The sequence below is a fragment of the Triticum urartu genome, chromosome 4A, assembly GCF_056163025.1.
Source record: "Triticum urartu cultivar PI428250 chromosome 4A, HENAU_Tu73, whole genome shotgun sequence".
Classification (NCBI taxonomy): Eukaryota; Viridiplantae; Streptophyta; class Magnoliopsida; order Poales; family Poaceae; genus Triticum; species Triticum urartu.
In genome coordinates, this window is record NC_141876.1 from 22,119,379 (window position 1) to 22,135,266 (window position 15,888).

Here is a 15,888-nt window from a genome sequence, read left to right on the forward strand (position 1 = left end):
GAAAAACCAGTCTTCAAAATAATAGACTTGTGAAGAGTGATGCCGATATAAAGCCGGACGAAACAGGCGCGCGCACCGATACTTCGACCAACAAAATCCTATGAAGAGACGATGACTTCTTCGAAAGAGCACCCTTGATGTAGACTCGGCTTACGTTACGAGATTTCGGACGTCCGAACGGTCTGACACGATTCGGTGATCCGCGTCAAAATCGTAAAAATGCTCGGACGGCACAGCCCGACCTAAGCATTTACGGGCGTTTTGATGGTTCAACATTGGAGATGCCCTGTGCGTTCATAGGGGTGAGTGTGCGTGCGTGTATACGAGCGCTTGTGTCTGTACTGTGTTTAAAAAAACGTCGGAGATGCCCTGATGTGCAGCTAACCCGAACGCGTCTGCGCTGTGAGTCTGTCGCACGGAGTGGTCGAGACCGCATGAGTGCAATTTGCACCGGCGTAGGTGGAGAAGACTACGGCGTTACGGTCCCTTGACGATGGCTCGAAACCTCGCCACCAGCTGCCGGGCGCGCGCCGGTCCGCGGCCGGAAGAGAGCTCGGTCTACTCCTGCTTGTCCTCGGGTGCCGCCACGGCCACGCACCAACGAACCAGTCACCTACGTAGGCGTAAGCGCCGCGCGTACGCGTGGCGGGCGAGGGACACGCGTCGTCCTGTCTTCACTGCGCCGCCTGTGAGGCATCAATGGAGGAGGCTGACCGGCGCGGCAGCTTTGGCATCGATTCCGCCACGGGGACCGAGGCGATGAGGGCGACGAAGCGGCGAGAAGAGCCGAGTCGCTGCCAAGGAGGGTCCACCGATTTTTGCGCCAAAAATGTTTCGGCTGGCGTCCCCCAGCGCGTCGGGTTCGGCCTGGGTCGGCCAGCGTCAATTTCGACCCGAGCCGGCGAAAAAAGGGCCTTTGGGGGCACGACTGGGCCGATTTTTCGTCGCCGGCGGCCGAAAAATCGCCCGGGGGGCCTTCTTGGGGCGCGGCTGGAGATGCTCTTAGGCCAATTCCACCGCGCGACGCCATCCCGTTCGGTCCCGTCCGTTTGGGGTAAAAGGGACAAATCAGACGGCCTAGCGCGTGACGGCCTTGACCCATCTGATCCGTTTTGTGTCCGGGCCGACCCATTTTGAGCGCAAATATGCGTCCGGTTTGGGTCACGACGGACAGCAAACGGACGCGATGCTCGTCCGCGACGGGGCCGCGTGACAGGCGACCACCTACCTCCCACCCTCCCACATCAATGCGCATGCGTGATCGGCCCTACCTGTCATCCGCCCAGGTGCACAGTCATCGTCCTTCTTAAATGGGGAGGCCGTGGACCGGTCGTCGTCTACACTTCCACTTCCAGCCACCTGCCTCCTCGAAACCCGACACCCCTAAAATCCTAGCCTCTCCCCGTCCTCGAGCTCGTCGGCCGGCCGCCTCGCAGCCATGGGGTTCTGGAACCACGGCCGCAAAAGGAAGCACGGCTGCGAGGCCAGCTTCTCCTCGGGATGCCGTCGCGGCTCCGTGAAAGAGGAGGCCGCTTCGCCACCGTGTAGGGCCCCCGCGCCTGCCCCGTTCAGCATCGCCCCTAGGGCCGCCGGCGAGCGCGACCGGCAGTAGCTGGGCATGGACGTATGCCGGCGTTATTGGGAGACGCGGACGCCGGTCATGTGGAGCGACGTCCACCTGCCCAACAACTGGTACCTCTCCGCCGACCGGGTCCCAATCCCGCCGGCACAGATGAGCGGGCGTGCGCGCCACGATGAGATCGCGCGCCGACGCCGCCTCCTCCCCGACGACCTCTACTACGACGAAAGGTACGCCCCCGACTCCGGGCTCTGGGAAACGTGGCTCCAGGACGAGCACGACGTGCGGCGCGCTTCCTACTTTGACGACACGATGTCAGGGCCGCGGCGGCCACGTCGGGAGGTGCGCGGGCGTACGCGGGTGCGCGGCCTCACGCCCACGCCGTCGCCGTCCCCATCTTCGTCGCCACCTTCACCTCCTCGCATGACTGCGGAGGAGGAGGCCCGGCTCATGCAACGTGTCATGGAGGACTCCATGAACACGCACGATGAGCGCCAATGGCCGGGCCTCGAGGAGACGATGGCCCTATCTGCGGTCGGCGACGTCGCCATCCCCGTGCTGGATATGGCGAGGGCGGAGGAGGAGTTGGTGACCGCGTTCCACCCGGCCCTGGTTGGGCAGCACTGGAGCTGGTTGTGCTCGGCTCCGGAGATGGCCGACGCCGTGGGGTCGCGAACTGGTGCCCCACGCCGCCGCGGTCACCGGAGCGGGACGCGTCGCCACGGGAGGAGGTGGTGCAGGCACCTCCCGCCTTCCAGCCCACCCCCGTCCACCACGCTCCGCCGGCCCACCTCTGGATGCCGCCTAAGTAGCTCGGCCTCGTCAGCGACGATGACGACACCGGTGGCCACTAAAGACAGCGACGGCGACGGCATTGACAGGCACGGCAGGAGCGCGCGGGCGGCGGCCGTTTTTATTTTATTTTTTATGTTAATTATGGCAATGTGAACCGTGAAACTGGGCCGTTTTGTGGCCGTGAACCCGAACTTATGTTTTAAGTTTTTTTAACTGCGTTTATTTACTTTTCTTAATCATTTTATTTTAGTTTTTCTGTTTTTTTAATCACGTCCAACACATACATGATTTGGGGTGCGGCCACGCTTGGACGCACCCACGATCCAACGAACAGACACGGACATGGGCGAATCCATTACTGCCACAAAGAAACAAAATCCGGCCAGATCGAACGTTTGTTTGGGGTCGTGCGATGGAGTTGGCCTTAGGCCTTGTACAATGCAAAGGTGTTTAGAAAAGATGTTTGAAAAAATAAATCAGGCTTTTCTTAAGCACCGGTGCTTATTTACACAGGGTAGACGCTTAATTAGGCGTCTCTCCTGTAGAAATAGGCACCGATGCTTTAGAAAACCTGGTTTATTTTTCTAATCATCTCTCTGATCACCTAGCATTGTATAAGGCCTCACGGTCCCTCGACGATGGCTGGAAACAGGTCCGTCAGTCGCCATTGCCGCTGCATGCTCCGGCACCGTGGCTCGAAACATCGCCACCGGCTGCCGGAAAAGAATTGTATGAGATCAGGTCTCACGCGAGGCCCATTCTGATGGTTGACACGTGCCATTCACAAAACCACAAAGCATCCCCCACTCCCCATTTAAAATAGAGGGGAAAGAGATTAGATGCTTTTCCATATGACGGGTCTCACCTGCTAACCACGTGTCATTCATCAGAACGGATTTCACCTGCTAACCATGAGACCTGGTCTCGTATAATTTTTTTCCCCGGCTGCCGGGCGCGCCGGTCCGCGGCCGGAAGAGAGCTCGGTCGGCTCCTCCTTGTCCCCGGGTGCCGCCACGCACCAACCGAACGAGTCACTCGCTCGCCCCTGGCGCGACGTCACGCCCATTGTCACAGGGGACACGGACGTGGACGTGGACGTCCGGTGGAAAAGGCGTCGCGGCGCAGCGCAAGCCGACGAGACGGTGCGGTGCGGACAAGCGGGGCGACGTGAGTTTCGAGAAGGAAGGCGCGACGCGACAGACAGGGACGCCCCGCACCGCACCGCCCGCACTCGCGCTGCCGTGCCGTACGTGGGGTGGGGGATGGCGCCGGTTATGGAAACGTGGGGGTTGCCCCGTGCGGCGGCCGTGCCGGATGCCCATACGCGAAGGAGGCCCAGCTGGTGCAGGGATCAGCGTGCCCCGTCGGTCGATCCGATTGGTATTTTTCCCGGTTCCAAACTGGCTGGTTCTACACAACGTAATAACTTGAGCCTACTGAAAAGTGTAATTCTACATGTAGTATAAACATCCACATGCACGGAAAAATGTTCCTAAGTACTCTCAACCATCCCAATCCTACGAAATCATTTTTTTTGAATTAAACAGGGCCTAGCTCGTACCACCACGGTCGTGCAACCTCCAACCAACCAAATACCTACTCCCTCCATCCCATAATATAAAAGCGTTTTTTATCTCTAATACAAGAGCGTTTTCCTCTTGGTCTATTCAATAACGAGCTTGCGGATGAACATAACAAAAAAAATTGCAATCCTAAAGAATTAGTAGGTTCTTCTTTGTTGCTTGTATTTTATTTGGGGTTGTTGCCTTTTCTATATCTAGCCTACCCACTAATACTAAAACACAACAGCTCTTCAAAAAAAACATATATTAAAACACAACATGTTAGCAGAAGTAAGTATATATTTACAAGAAGAGTGAGAATGTTGTACGTGAGATTCTTGCTGTAATCATGTCACAGAGAAAGGTATTGCAAGTTTTGTTTTGCTTTGCGCCTTCAGGCACACGACATACTATAGAGCTGTCAAATTGTGGGAGGCAGGCATACACATCATTTTGGCGAGTCTAGATTAAAGGGAAGAATTCCGCATAGGGCCACGCCTGGCGCGCCATATATTGCCTTATGTTATTGTTACCGAGTACTTATGTCAGAGTTTCCCAAAGTCTTATTTCAAAATGAGTAATAAGCTTAGCATAGAGCTACACAGACCAAATCATAAACAAAGCAAATGATGTTTTAGCTAAGACATGATATGTGTTTTTTTGGCGGGATACTTGCCTAACTCTAAATGCAGCTATTTTTAGCCTGTTAAGCCTAATAAAGATACGGAATATCGTTTGTGAACTTACCGCCGGCATTTATGGAAAACAAAACATTGCACCTAGAACAGCATATGCAACGATGATGATTTTCTTTCGCACCATGCCGAACGTTGTTCATGACATTACTAAATGTATCTTTTCAAGACCGCCTAAATCAACCGATTGTTATTACGGTCTCAACCGGTTATGTCATAACCGTTAGGTGTCAATCCAGCAGCCTCACTGTTCATCTTCTTCCTCACGGCCCCCAACCACAACCCTCCCCCCCCTCTGATGTCGACTGAATCGGCGTTTGCCACCCCCGTGACCGGCGAGTATCGCCGCCCACACCCCCGTCCTCCATGAGCCGCCGCCTTCGCCCACCCTGGACCATCCCCTTATACCCGCCATGACCCTCGTCGCCATCGACCCCCCCCCCCCCCTCCTTCCCTCCCGAATCGTCAAATTTCCGACTCGTCTCCACATGCGACACCGTGCGCCGGCCACGACGTCCCCGTCTCTGCCTCGACCGCGGCTAGCAGTCGACCGATGCGGTAAATTTTCATGCAACGAAGGAATAGCCATGCAATTTTGCTAAACCAAGCAACTACTACTTGTGCACACACTCAACACTAGGCAGCACAACCAAATTATCCATTTGATGCACGTTCACAGGGGAGAGGGGGGGGGGGGGTAGAGAGAGGGTGTGTGTGTGTCGCCGCGAGAACTCCACTCCGATAGCCACACCCCCACTCCCTTTCTCTCTCCTCAACTTTCCCCTTTTTTACTGCCCTCTCTCTCTCCCCTCCCCGCACACACCCCATGCTTCCGCTTCTTCTTCCCCCATCAATCGCGAACCGGATAGGGGATAGTAGATAGATCGCCCCCAAATCTTTGCCCTGAACACCGCGCCGGCCGGCCGCTTCCACCCACCACCACGCCCTCCCGCTCTCCCCAGATTCGGCTCTCCGTGGAGATTTCCGGGATCTTTCCGCCGGCGACGTCGCCCATGGCGTGCTACTGACATGGTCCGCCGCGCCACAAGCTGCCGCCGTGCACAGGTCAGGCTCCGCTCCGTCCCCCTCTCCTCGCTCCGATCTGCCGGGTGGCGGCTCCGGCCGAGGGCCCGAGCTTTGACGGGCTCCTGATCTAGCCAAAGATTGGTTTTTGCTTCCCCGGAGATCTTTCCGTGGATTCGGTCGCCGCGCTTCCATTTTTGTAGCCTCGGTTTTTCCTCCCTTTCCCGTTGTATTTCGCGTCCGATTCGGCAGGTTTCCAGTCCATCTCGCCGTGCTATTTCGGACCTCGCTTGACTGGCTTCTTGACTCATGTTTTTTTGGTTCAGTCGCTTCGATCCGGCGAGCCAAGAAGATGAACGGCGCGCCGATCCCCGCGGCGGCCGGCGCCGACGCCGCGACGACGCCCAAGAAGAATGCGGTCGCCGAGATGGCCAGGCACCTCACCGTCGACACGGACGACGCCTTCGCCGGCCTCCTCGAGCTCGCCGCCGACGACGACGCGGACGGCCTGCGCCGCGCGCTGGAGCGCGCGCCCCCCGCCGCCGCGGACGAGGCCGGCCTCTGGTACGGCCGCCGGAAGGCCCTCGAGCAGCGCACCCCGCTCATGGTCGCCGCCACCTACGGCAGCCTCGCCGCGCTCCGCCTGCTGCTGTCCGTCCCCTCCGTCGACGTCAACCGCCGCTGCGGCCCCGACGGCACCACCGCCCTCCACTGCGCCGCCTCTGGCGGCTCGTCCTCGGCCGTCGAGGCCGTCAGGCTGCTTCTGGTGGCCGGGGCTGACGCCGATGCCGCAGATGCGTCCGGGTGCCGTCCGGCCGATGTGATCTCTGTGCCGCCAAAGATGATTGATGCGAAGATCGCCCTCCAAGATCTGCTTGGGCTCCCAAAGTCTGGGCATGGCGTGCTCCGGGTGGTGACCAGGGCCACAAACCTGACCTCGTCGCCGGTGTCATCACCCACCGCTGAGGACGCCCGGTCTCCATCAGCTGCTGTGATGATGATGTCAAAGTTCCCAGACCTGCCGAGGGTTGCAACCTCAGAGAAGAAGGAATACCCAGTGGATCCATCCCTGCCGGATATCAAGAACAGCATCTATGCCTCTGATGAGTTCCGCATGTACTCCTTCAAGATCAGGCCGTGCTCCCGGGCATACTCGCATGACTGGACCGAGTGCCCCTTTGTGCACCCTGGGGAGAACGCTCGGCGCCGCGATCCGCGCAAGTATCACTACAGTTGTGTTCCATGCCCTGACTTCAGAAAGGGTGTGTGCCGGCGTGGAGACATGTGTGAGTATGCTCATGGGGTGTTTGAGTGCTGGCTCCACCCAGCGCAATACCGCACTCGCCTTTGCAAGGATGGCACCGGCTGCAATCGCCGCGTCTGTTTCTTTGCGCACACCACCGATGAGCTCCGCCCGCTGTATGTCTCCACTGGGTCTGCGGTGCCATCCCCTAGGGCCTCAGCAACAGCTGCAATGGAGATGGCAGCAGCAATGGGCTTGATGCCCGGTTCTCCGTCATCGGTCTCGGCAGTCATGTCCCCATTTACCCCACCGAGGTCTCCTTCTGGCAATGGGATGCCCCCTTCTCTGGGCTGGCAGCAGCCAAATGTTCCGACGCTACACCTTCCGGGCAGCAGCCTTCAGTCGAGCAGACTCCGAAGCTCACTCAATGCAAGGGATATGCCTGTGGATGACTACTCCCTGTTGCAGGATATTGATTCCCAGCTTATAAACGATCTGTGCTACTCGCGTCTTGGTTCATCAGCAGGAGGGAACCACAGTTCTCGGACCAAGAGTCTGAACCCTTCAAACCTGGATGATCTCTTCTCTGCTGAGATGGTCTCGTCCCCGAGGTACAACAATGCTGATCAGGGTGCTATGTTTTCACCTTCCCAGAAGGCTGCTATCCTTAACCAGTTCCAGCAACAGCAGCAACTTCTTTCACCAATCAACACAGGGTTCTCGCCAAAGGCTGTGGATAACCAGCAGATGCATTCACGCTCATCCCTCCTGCAAGCATCACTTGGGATATCCTCCCCTGGCCGGATGTCCCCCCGCTGCGTCGAATCTGGGTCACCGATGAACTCCCACCTAGCTGCCGCCCTTGCCCAGCGTGAGAAGCAACAGCAGCAGCAGCACCAACAGCACCAGCAGACAATGAGGAGCCTCAGTTCTCGCGATCTCGGGCCCAGTGCTGCAAGAGCATCGGCTGCTGTTGGCTCTCCTCTGAGCTCATCATGGTCCAAGTGGGGATCTCCTTCAGGGGCACCGGATTGGGGCGTCAACGGTGAAGAATTGGGTAAGCTTCGCCGGTCATCTTCCTTTGAGCTGAGATCAGGCGGCGACGACCCAGATCTCTCCTGGGTGCACACACTGGTCAAGGAGTCTCCACCAGAGAAGCAAGTGACCACAGCTGAATCCATCAACAACTCTGTTAGACCTTCACCTCAAATGCATCCCGGTGTAAGTAATGGTGAAGGCCCCAGTGTGAGCACGCAGCTGAACCGACATGACCAAGCCGCGGTTATTGGAGCGCTGCTCGAGCAGATGCAGCTTGACGAGCAGATTGGTAGTCTAGCAGCAACATAGACGAACAACCAGACGAGCCCGGGGGGAGGTGCGAGAAGAAGTTACCATTGTTAGCTAAAGAAGAATTGCAAGTATTTTTTTGATTTTCTGTTCATTGCGGTGGTCAGTCAACAAGCAAGCAAGCAAGCGAAAAGGATGGATGGATAGCTGAAGGCGGTGATTCAGGGATTGGTTTTCGTTAATTTTTGGGAGGTAAATCAATACACAACTATTGAGTTTCCATTTCCAGTAGGAGGTTAAATTAAAGAGTGGAGTTACCTACCTCAGTTTGGGGCCGAACGGAGGTAGAGAGAATCGCACCCCGGCAGCTTCAGTTCATCTCATCAGCCAAAAAAGATTTAGTTGTCTATTCTGTTAATTAACCCTGTTATATTAAATTTTAAAAGAAGAAGGCTCATGTGCCATGCCAGAATTCTTTCCTTTTTTTTTTACCTTGGTGGTTGCTGTTTATTTTGTTTATTGTTGTGATGACATGGATACTTGATGTACTGACGGGGTATAAATGGTTACCCGGGCATGCTATAGTTCCAGGTCCCCAAATATGTTTTAATTTTAATTCTTCCTTCAACATGATTTGTGAGAGGATTTACACCATGGCCTTGTTTTTGGTCAGAAGATGTTGTTGATTCCTCTATTGTTCATGGATGATAATTGCAATGATAATAATGTGAAATCGTTTCGGTTTATTTTTTTCGCTGTCGAATCTTGGTTCATCTCAAGTGCTCCTGAATTTCTTGTGACTGGTGGTCGATGCAACCAGGGTTTTGTTTCTTGACTGGTAGATAGAAGGAATTTCAGGGGTAGTGGGGTGCACGTGGTGGAGTCGGTTGTGGGTGCATTTTTATTGGCCAAGTGTGAGCGAGATAATGCGCCGACTAGTCAGTGTGGAGATCGTGGAATCTTATCCCCGTTTTCACCCTAGATCTTGATTCGAATTCGTGCCGGCATTCGGAGGACGCGTAGCCGCGATATGATTCTTATTATTGCACCGGTTTTTGACAGTGAGGCGGTTCTAGAGGTAGAATATTGTTTGGAACGTACTTTTTCTCCAAGGGAGGTCACCAAAACGAACCTCCTCAAATGTCCGGATGTGTTTGCGGACAGCGATGATGGTGCCGGCCTTCCAACAAATATCCGTCCCTTGTCCAATGCAGAGATCACAGAAAAGAAAGATGGAAAATGAGTTTATATGATGGATTCAAGGCTGAGTTCGTGTGTCCGGACTTCCCCAACCCTTCCATAAGTTCGGGGCGGTTTGTGGTTGGTCTGAGGCTGAGTTAGGGTGTTTGGACGCCCCCAAACCTCCTCTAAGTTTGGGGGCTGTTGGTGGGGTTTCAAACGTCCAGGTTAGCATTAGAAATATCCGTCCCTTGTCCAATGCAGAGATCAGAGAAAAGAAAGATACAAAATGAATTTATGATGGGTTCAAGACTGAGTTCGTGTGTCCGGACTCCCCCCATCCTTCCCTAAGTTCAGAGCGCTTTGTCGTTGGTCTTAGGCACAACCTCCTATAAGTTTGGGGGCTGTTTGTGGGATTTCAAACGTTCAGGTTAGTTTACAGATATTTGAGGACTGCCTGTGGATGGCAAAAAATGTCCGAACACGCTGCTTCAGACATTTGGCGACTCCCGTTTGGAGTTGCCCTTACGATCCCCTTTCCTTCAATCCCTGTCCCCAAAACTAACTACTGTGTCGATTTCCACTCCTTCCTAGTCGGCAGCCTCATAGACATGGCTCATGGGCTGAAGCATTGATTCGACATTGGCACTCAAGGGTCCCATCATTCCATCAAGACTATCACTAGACAAGTACAGGCATGACGTGCACAGGCCAGAAGCATGGTATAGGGTGATGACACCATGAGCAGAATTTTCTTCTCCTAAACGGAGGCAAAAGTGTTGCCCCATCAATCAAATTAATTAAGAAGAGAATCGCCCAGTTAATTCAAAAACCAGGAGAAAACCAATGGCGAGCAGAAATGTGTGCGTTTCAACCTTCGTTTTCAACTTTCAGCACCTTGATGGCTACCCTTTTGCCTGTGTGAGCAAGTTCAATGAACAATTAGGAAAATAAAATTGCTCTAAGACTCGTAGCCATGCTTCCACAATCAGCAGGTGCACAAAGATCAAACGTAATACACACCAGCCTTCAGGCACTAGTTCACAAATAGCATCGATTAACCAAAGAATCAACTGTTACCACGAACATGAATCTGACACCATCCAACCCCAGCAGTAAGTTAAACTAATACAATTCAATCCCATTTCAAGTCAAATTCAAAGAATAAAAATATGAAGTCCTATAAGTTCGCAAAGACAAACTGCTGCAAGATTGAAAGTAAGAGACGGACACTCCAGCTAATCTCTGGTTGAAATCAAGTATGGTACAAAACAGGGCGTTAGTTAAAAGTTACCAAAATCAATCGAGACATCACTGACTGACATTCATTTGTAGTCCGTAATCACTTGGAAGCCCATTTACAAAAAATGCCACCGCTTGTTTTTTTGCGCGCTTGGTGGGCATTAGATTTCTGGTCCTGGAGAACACCGCTGATCGACTCGACAGATGACTTACTCCCTCTTTCTGGATTTCTGAATCTTGACATAAGGCAAAAATCCAAAGAGGTGGATAATGCGCGGCTCCCACCCACGCTGCTGAGCTCGGCAGAACATCAAGAATGTGTTTGCAAAGTACGAGTTGAAGCCCATAAGCACATGCCACCATGCGTGTCCCTGCGGGTTGATGACCCAGAGCGAGAGCTTCTTACAGAAGATGCGATCAACTAGCCAGCAAACTGTCGCCAGGAATATGGTAAGAACCCACAGCTTCGCGAGCCTCTTGGCAGCCAGGTCTTTCGTCTGAATGTAGTACTTGTACATCCGCGGGATGCACAGAAGGCAGAGGCCAATGTAATGCAACTTGAATACTACTTGGAATCGCACGAAGAAGTGAACTACAGCAAATGCAGCACCGTATAGGACAAGGAAAGTAGGCATGGTGCTCCTGTAATGCCAGTCTGGTGAATAAAGGACATACAGATATAGGAGGATTTCCCACACCATTGGAGTCTCATCACTCTGCTGTAAGCTGGAAAACAAAATATGGCCAACACAAATCAATATGTTATATTATATATTGCATGCAGTAAAGCAAAAAAGAAAGAAAATAATATGAAGAATTTGGCTGAAGTTAGACATGCTGAAACTGAGAAGCACACCAAGAAAATGCCTGTGATGATCCATGAGGAATCAAATGCACAGCCTTTACTCAACAGATTAAGAGAGAATGAATTTTAACTTGCACATCATGGTCTTAATTACAGGAATGCATCCCCTCTACATAGTACTTGAAGCAACTCACTGATTGTGATTGTGATGTAATGGATATGGTATTTATAATTCAAAGTACATGCAGCACAGACAGTTGTTAAGGAGGTAAGTGGTAACTAATGATGTGCATCAGGCTACTTCCAATGCATTGGTGCTTACATGAGGTGCTAAGCACATTAAAAACTTTAGCAACTAAAGCCCCAATGCATAGGTGCTTAACTTGTTGGTGCTAAGCATCCTTCATTTAATAATTTTGCAACTAAAGTTCTTCATGTATTGGTGGGATTCTTCCATTTAAATGTTTTGCCTAGGTTCTCGCGCTTGGCATTGTTTCTTCCTGGGGTCACCACTCACCTCTCTCCTCTTAATTACCTTGCCACATCAGACTTTTAGCCTACATGGCAGCCTTAGCACCTGTACAAGGTGGAGCATTCGGAGGGGCCTCATGTGTCCACCAAAACACGTAAGTTGCTTTATCCGGGAGACTTCCAATTTACTAATTTGCCAACCAAAAGGCAGCTAGATTACCCTAATGCATTTTTTGAAGGACCAACAGGAGTGGCAAATAGTGAGCGCCTGTAACTACTGAAATTTTGTCATAAACATAAGAAAACCATTTAACGCAGACACCATTTCAGCAATGAACAGCTGCACCAGTTGTTGATGGTCAGCCAGGGCATAAGTACAAACATGCCCAATTTTTAATTCAAAACATTCCAAATAAATCACTCGTTGGGGTGCGCAAGTGCATATTCACTCATCAGTGCATCACATCAAATAAGCATAGAATTTTGAAAGCAAGACTCAATGGAGAAAACAATCTAATGTGGCTTGTAATTTATCAATGCAACCTTCTGTACCCAAGTTTTCAACCTATAAAGACGGTCCTGTTTTGTTTGTAATTTGCCTGTATTTTTGTAACTTCTCAGAGTAGGGAAATTTTCAAATTATTAAAGGGAACGTTCACCAAAAATTTACAAGGTGCTCTAACAGAATCACATAGAAGTAACAAAGAATGTATTGTTTATGGCTTTTGGCTTTGTGCAACGGATAATAACAACACTGTTGTAAGCAATAGTCAGCGGAAGTAAAATGCACTTGTTTGAATATCCACAGCAGCGAGATCAAAGAAAAATTCAGGTCAAGAACGGCAAGATAACAATCACAATAGCAGGGCGCAATATATTATAGTACTAATACAAACTTAACACAAATTCATGTTAACAAAATATCTTCTGCAAATGATTCAAATGGCAGTAAATATAGGTTCATAAAAGGTGCATTTATTTTCTGTAATCCGAAACTCTCAATCAAATGCAAGCTCGAGTCGCTAAATGTAAAAGGTGTGTCATGGGAGATAGTACCTAACAAACTCAGATCTACAAATAATGATACGTTCTCTGTATTTCAATAATTTATAGTCGCCAATACTACATCATGTTCACTTACTAAGCTGTAACCACTGTAGAGAGAACATCAGCCAAAAAGATAATGAAAATGGTCACGGTGAAGGAAGAAACCACCTCTGAGCAAATTAACAACTGGCGTTGTAGAGCTTTTTTCTCCTCAAAATGGTAGGGAGCTTAAATTTTAACTTTGATGTTTTGAAGCAAAGCCATAACTAATAAAAAAGAAAGAGGAAATTACCCTAGTTTCTACCACATGAGATAAAATGTTGTAACCAAAACCCACTCAATCATTGTGTGCACAATTTGCAAGATGCGCGTAGTAGGAAAGAACAACATTCAACAAGCAAAAGGGCTAACTCCCAGAATTGCATGATTACAATTAATACCAACCGAGAATACCAGTACAGTTAACTAAAAACTTACACATGTTGCAAGGTTGCATGGAAGATGATACTCCCAATAGAAAGTATCATATTGGATATGTGCAGGACGCTGAAGCGCTTCTCAAAACGCTGGCGGAGAGCATTCACGAGCCCAATAAGCGCCAGAAGAATGCACGGGGCATTAGAGAGAGTATTGTAGAACTCTGCGATGTATGACGAGCGCGCATAGTTCTCCTCGCACAGCTCAGTGGTTGATGTAACCGGCCCCCAGAAGCTCGCCACCATCGAATCCGCCATGGAATCGGCCATGATTACCTCTTGACTTGGTATGCTATCAAGAGGCTATGTCACAGCACGGTGTTGGAGGGCAGCAAACCAAAGACCTGCAGAAATGAAACGTAACTTTGTTAAGACCGACACAGTTCTAGTGGTAGTTAATCATACTCCTGCGTGTACAAGGTGTCAAAAATGTCGGCATGTGGCGGGTACAGCAGGTAAAAAAGTCGTTAAAAGGTAATTGACGCTTCCATCAATTATCCTATTCATCCATAAAAGGCAAGGGTAATTTTCCCAGTAATGCAGTAACATAATAATAATAAAGGCGCAACACCTCCTCTTGGCGCAAATAATCCAAGTCAACATCATCAAACGGCTCGCAGCAAGCACAACTACACTCTACATAACTCTTACTCGGCGAGGGCTCGAAGGAGACCTAACAATTAAACGCAACTGCAACCACCTTAAGGTGGGCGCTCTTACAACAGAATCCAGCAGCACCCGCAGATCCCGTCAGAGGTGCAGATTCGCCATAGCAAAATTCGGCATCGACGATTCTGAATCCCCCGGCCAACCCCCGCGGCACGGGCAGAACCTCGATCAGACCTCTAGACCGAACCCCACACGCACGCTTCCGAACAGATCTGCCAGCGGCGGAGGCCGAATCAGCGGAGAAACGCGGACCACTCCCCCGCCGCGGCGATTGGCGGGCCGCCGATCCCGACACCGTCGGCGCGACCGCGACACCCCACTCCTCGTGGGAGACCGCCCGTGCAGAAATTCAGATCGCCGAGACCAGACGGAACGACCGGAGGGAGGGAGGGGGCGGGGAGAACCCGCGGCTAGGCTAGGCTAGGGTTTTGATCGGAGGGGAGAGGGATCGGGGGGGGCGGTTGGTTACCTCGGGGCGGGCAGGGAAGGGGGGAGGGGAGCGGCGCGGCGCGGCGCTCCTGCTGGTGGGCTGTGCCGTGCTGTGCGCGCTAGGGCATGGAGAAGGACGGCGAGGTCCGTGGGGCGCTTTTGTTCGCTTCGCTCGCTCCCGATCGATCCGTCGCTGTCTTCCTTTTTTTTTAACCTTTTCCCTTTTCCTTTTAACTTTCCTCCACGCGTCTTTCTCTTCGGTGCGCGCTGGCTCCTTGGAGTTATTTTTTGTTATAAAAAGAAAATTCGCCGTGGCGTGGCCCGCGGGCCTAGCGCGTGGGGCCCGCTGGACGGGAGGGGGCGACAGTCGTCGGCCGGCCTTCCGCGGTGGCCGGCGGCCGTGCGCCGGGGCCCGTACGGCGGTACACGCGTCCGGCCGTGTATATACCCCCTAGCTAGCAAATTGTGTTTTTTTTTTTGAGGGATAGCAAATTGTGTTTTAGTGGAGAAGAATATACTACAAGGGACCATTTTCCCTCATGATCCCGTCGTCTAGCCATTGCTACCGACCGGACCGTGTGCCTCGTTACTCGATGAGAATATCTCCTAGAGTACTCCCTCCATCCCGAATTATGTCATGTAAATAGATGGTGCCGTGTTAAGTCCGATTTAAATGCCTTCTCTTTTTTATACGTTATTTTGTCACATGCTTCACAAGTTTATCTTGTTTTAAAATATAAACTGACAACATATACGTTTGTTTTTTCAAACGCACGTTTATATGTTTGTTTTAATAAACACGGTTTCTCGTGATAACTCACAGGACATCGTCTAGTTTCCCAAACAAACGAGGATAAAATCTTTGATCTTGTGTCGAAAACATTGTAAAGGTGTGGTTCGTATGCCTCCGAGGCACCTGTCATCTGTCATCGAGGCGCGCAACATCTCGAAAACAATTTTACAGGCATCGCATCGCATCGCCGACATCTGATTATTGTTGTTGATTATGACTTGGTACAGGTGTCGGCCCATTTTTGCAACTTAAGATTATCACACATTTGTATTTGGCGCAGGTGGATGTGGACCATTTTTCCAGTGATATGTCTCATCATGCCACATAATTATTCGGATTATGTCAGAGTATTTTCCCAAAAAGACAAGTGAGGTTACATCTGAGATCTTGTGTATCAAAAACACTGTAAACATGTGGTCCATGTGCAAGCCGCTTTTCACCAAGAAATCTAATTTAGCTGGCCTCACCGGCATATAATTTTCTTTTTTGATAATGACTTTTTCCTTTCTTGATAACGACCCATTAGAGGAGCCGAATCATTTTGTGGGCTTCGCATTCTAGCACTACAACTACGTAATATATATTTTCTTGAA

At 51.3% G+C, this 15,888-nt stretch overlaps 2 protein-coding genes across 2 annotated transcripts; one reads left to right on the forward strand and one right to left on the reverse strand.

Moving 5' to 3' along the window:
- The first annotated feature begins 5,319 nt into the window (after positions 1-5,319).
- Positions 5,320-8,838, forward strand: OXS2 (CCCH-type zinc finger protein with ARM repeat domain-containing protein). The gene is made up of 2 exons (XM_048713298.2): positions 5,320-5,696; positions 5,981-8,838. Exon 2 carries the CDS (start codon positions 6,007-6,009, stop codon positions 8,242-8,244), a length of 2,238 nt encoding a protein of 745 aa, XP_048569255.1. The 5' UTR covers positions 5,320-5,696; positions 5,981-6,006; the 3' UTR covers positions 8,245-8,838.
- Positions 8,839-10,403: 1,565 nt separating this feature from the next.
- On the reverse strand, positions 10,404-14,697 carry ATCES1 (Alkaline phytoceramidase (aPHC)). The gene is made up of 3 exons (XM_048713297.2): positions 14,543-14,697; positions 13,406-13,748; positions 10,404-11,331 (listed from the first exon to the last, which is right to left on the reverse strand). Exons 2-3 carry the CDS (start codon positions 13,672-13,674, stop codon positions 10,815-10,817), a joined length of 786 nt encoding a protein of 261 aa, XP_048569254.1. The 5' UTR covers positions 13,675-13,748; positions 14,543-14,697; the 3' UTR covers positions 10,404-10,814.
- Positions 14,698-15,888: the final 1,191 nt, after the last annotated feature.

Coding starts and splice junctions, on each gene's coding strand:
- OXS2 (XM_048713298.2), top strand. CDS start 6,007: ATGAACGGCGCGCCGATCCCCGCGGCGGCCGGCGCCGACGCCGCGACG.
- ATCES1 (XM_048713297.2), bottom strand. CDS start 13,674: ATGGCCGATTCCATGGCGGATTCGATGGTGGCGAGCTTCTGGGGGCCG. Junction 11,332..13,405: donor CATGCAACCTTGCAACATGT/GTAAGTTTTTAG, acceptor TTTGTTTTCCAG/CTTACAGCAGAGTGATGAGA.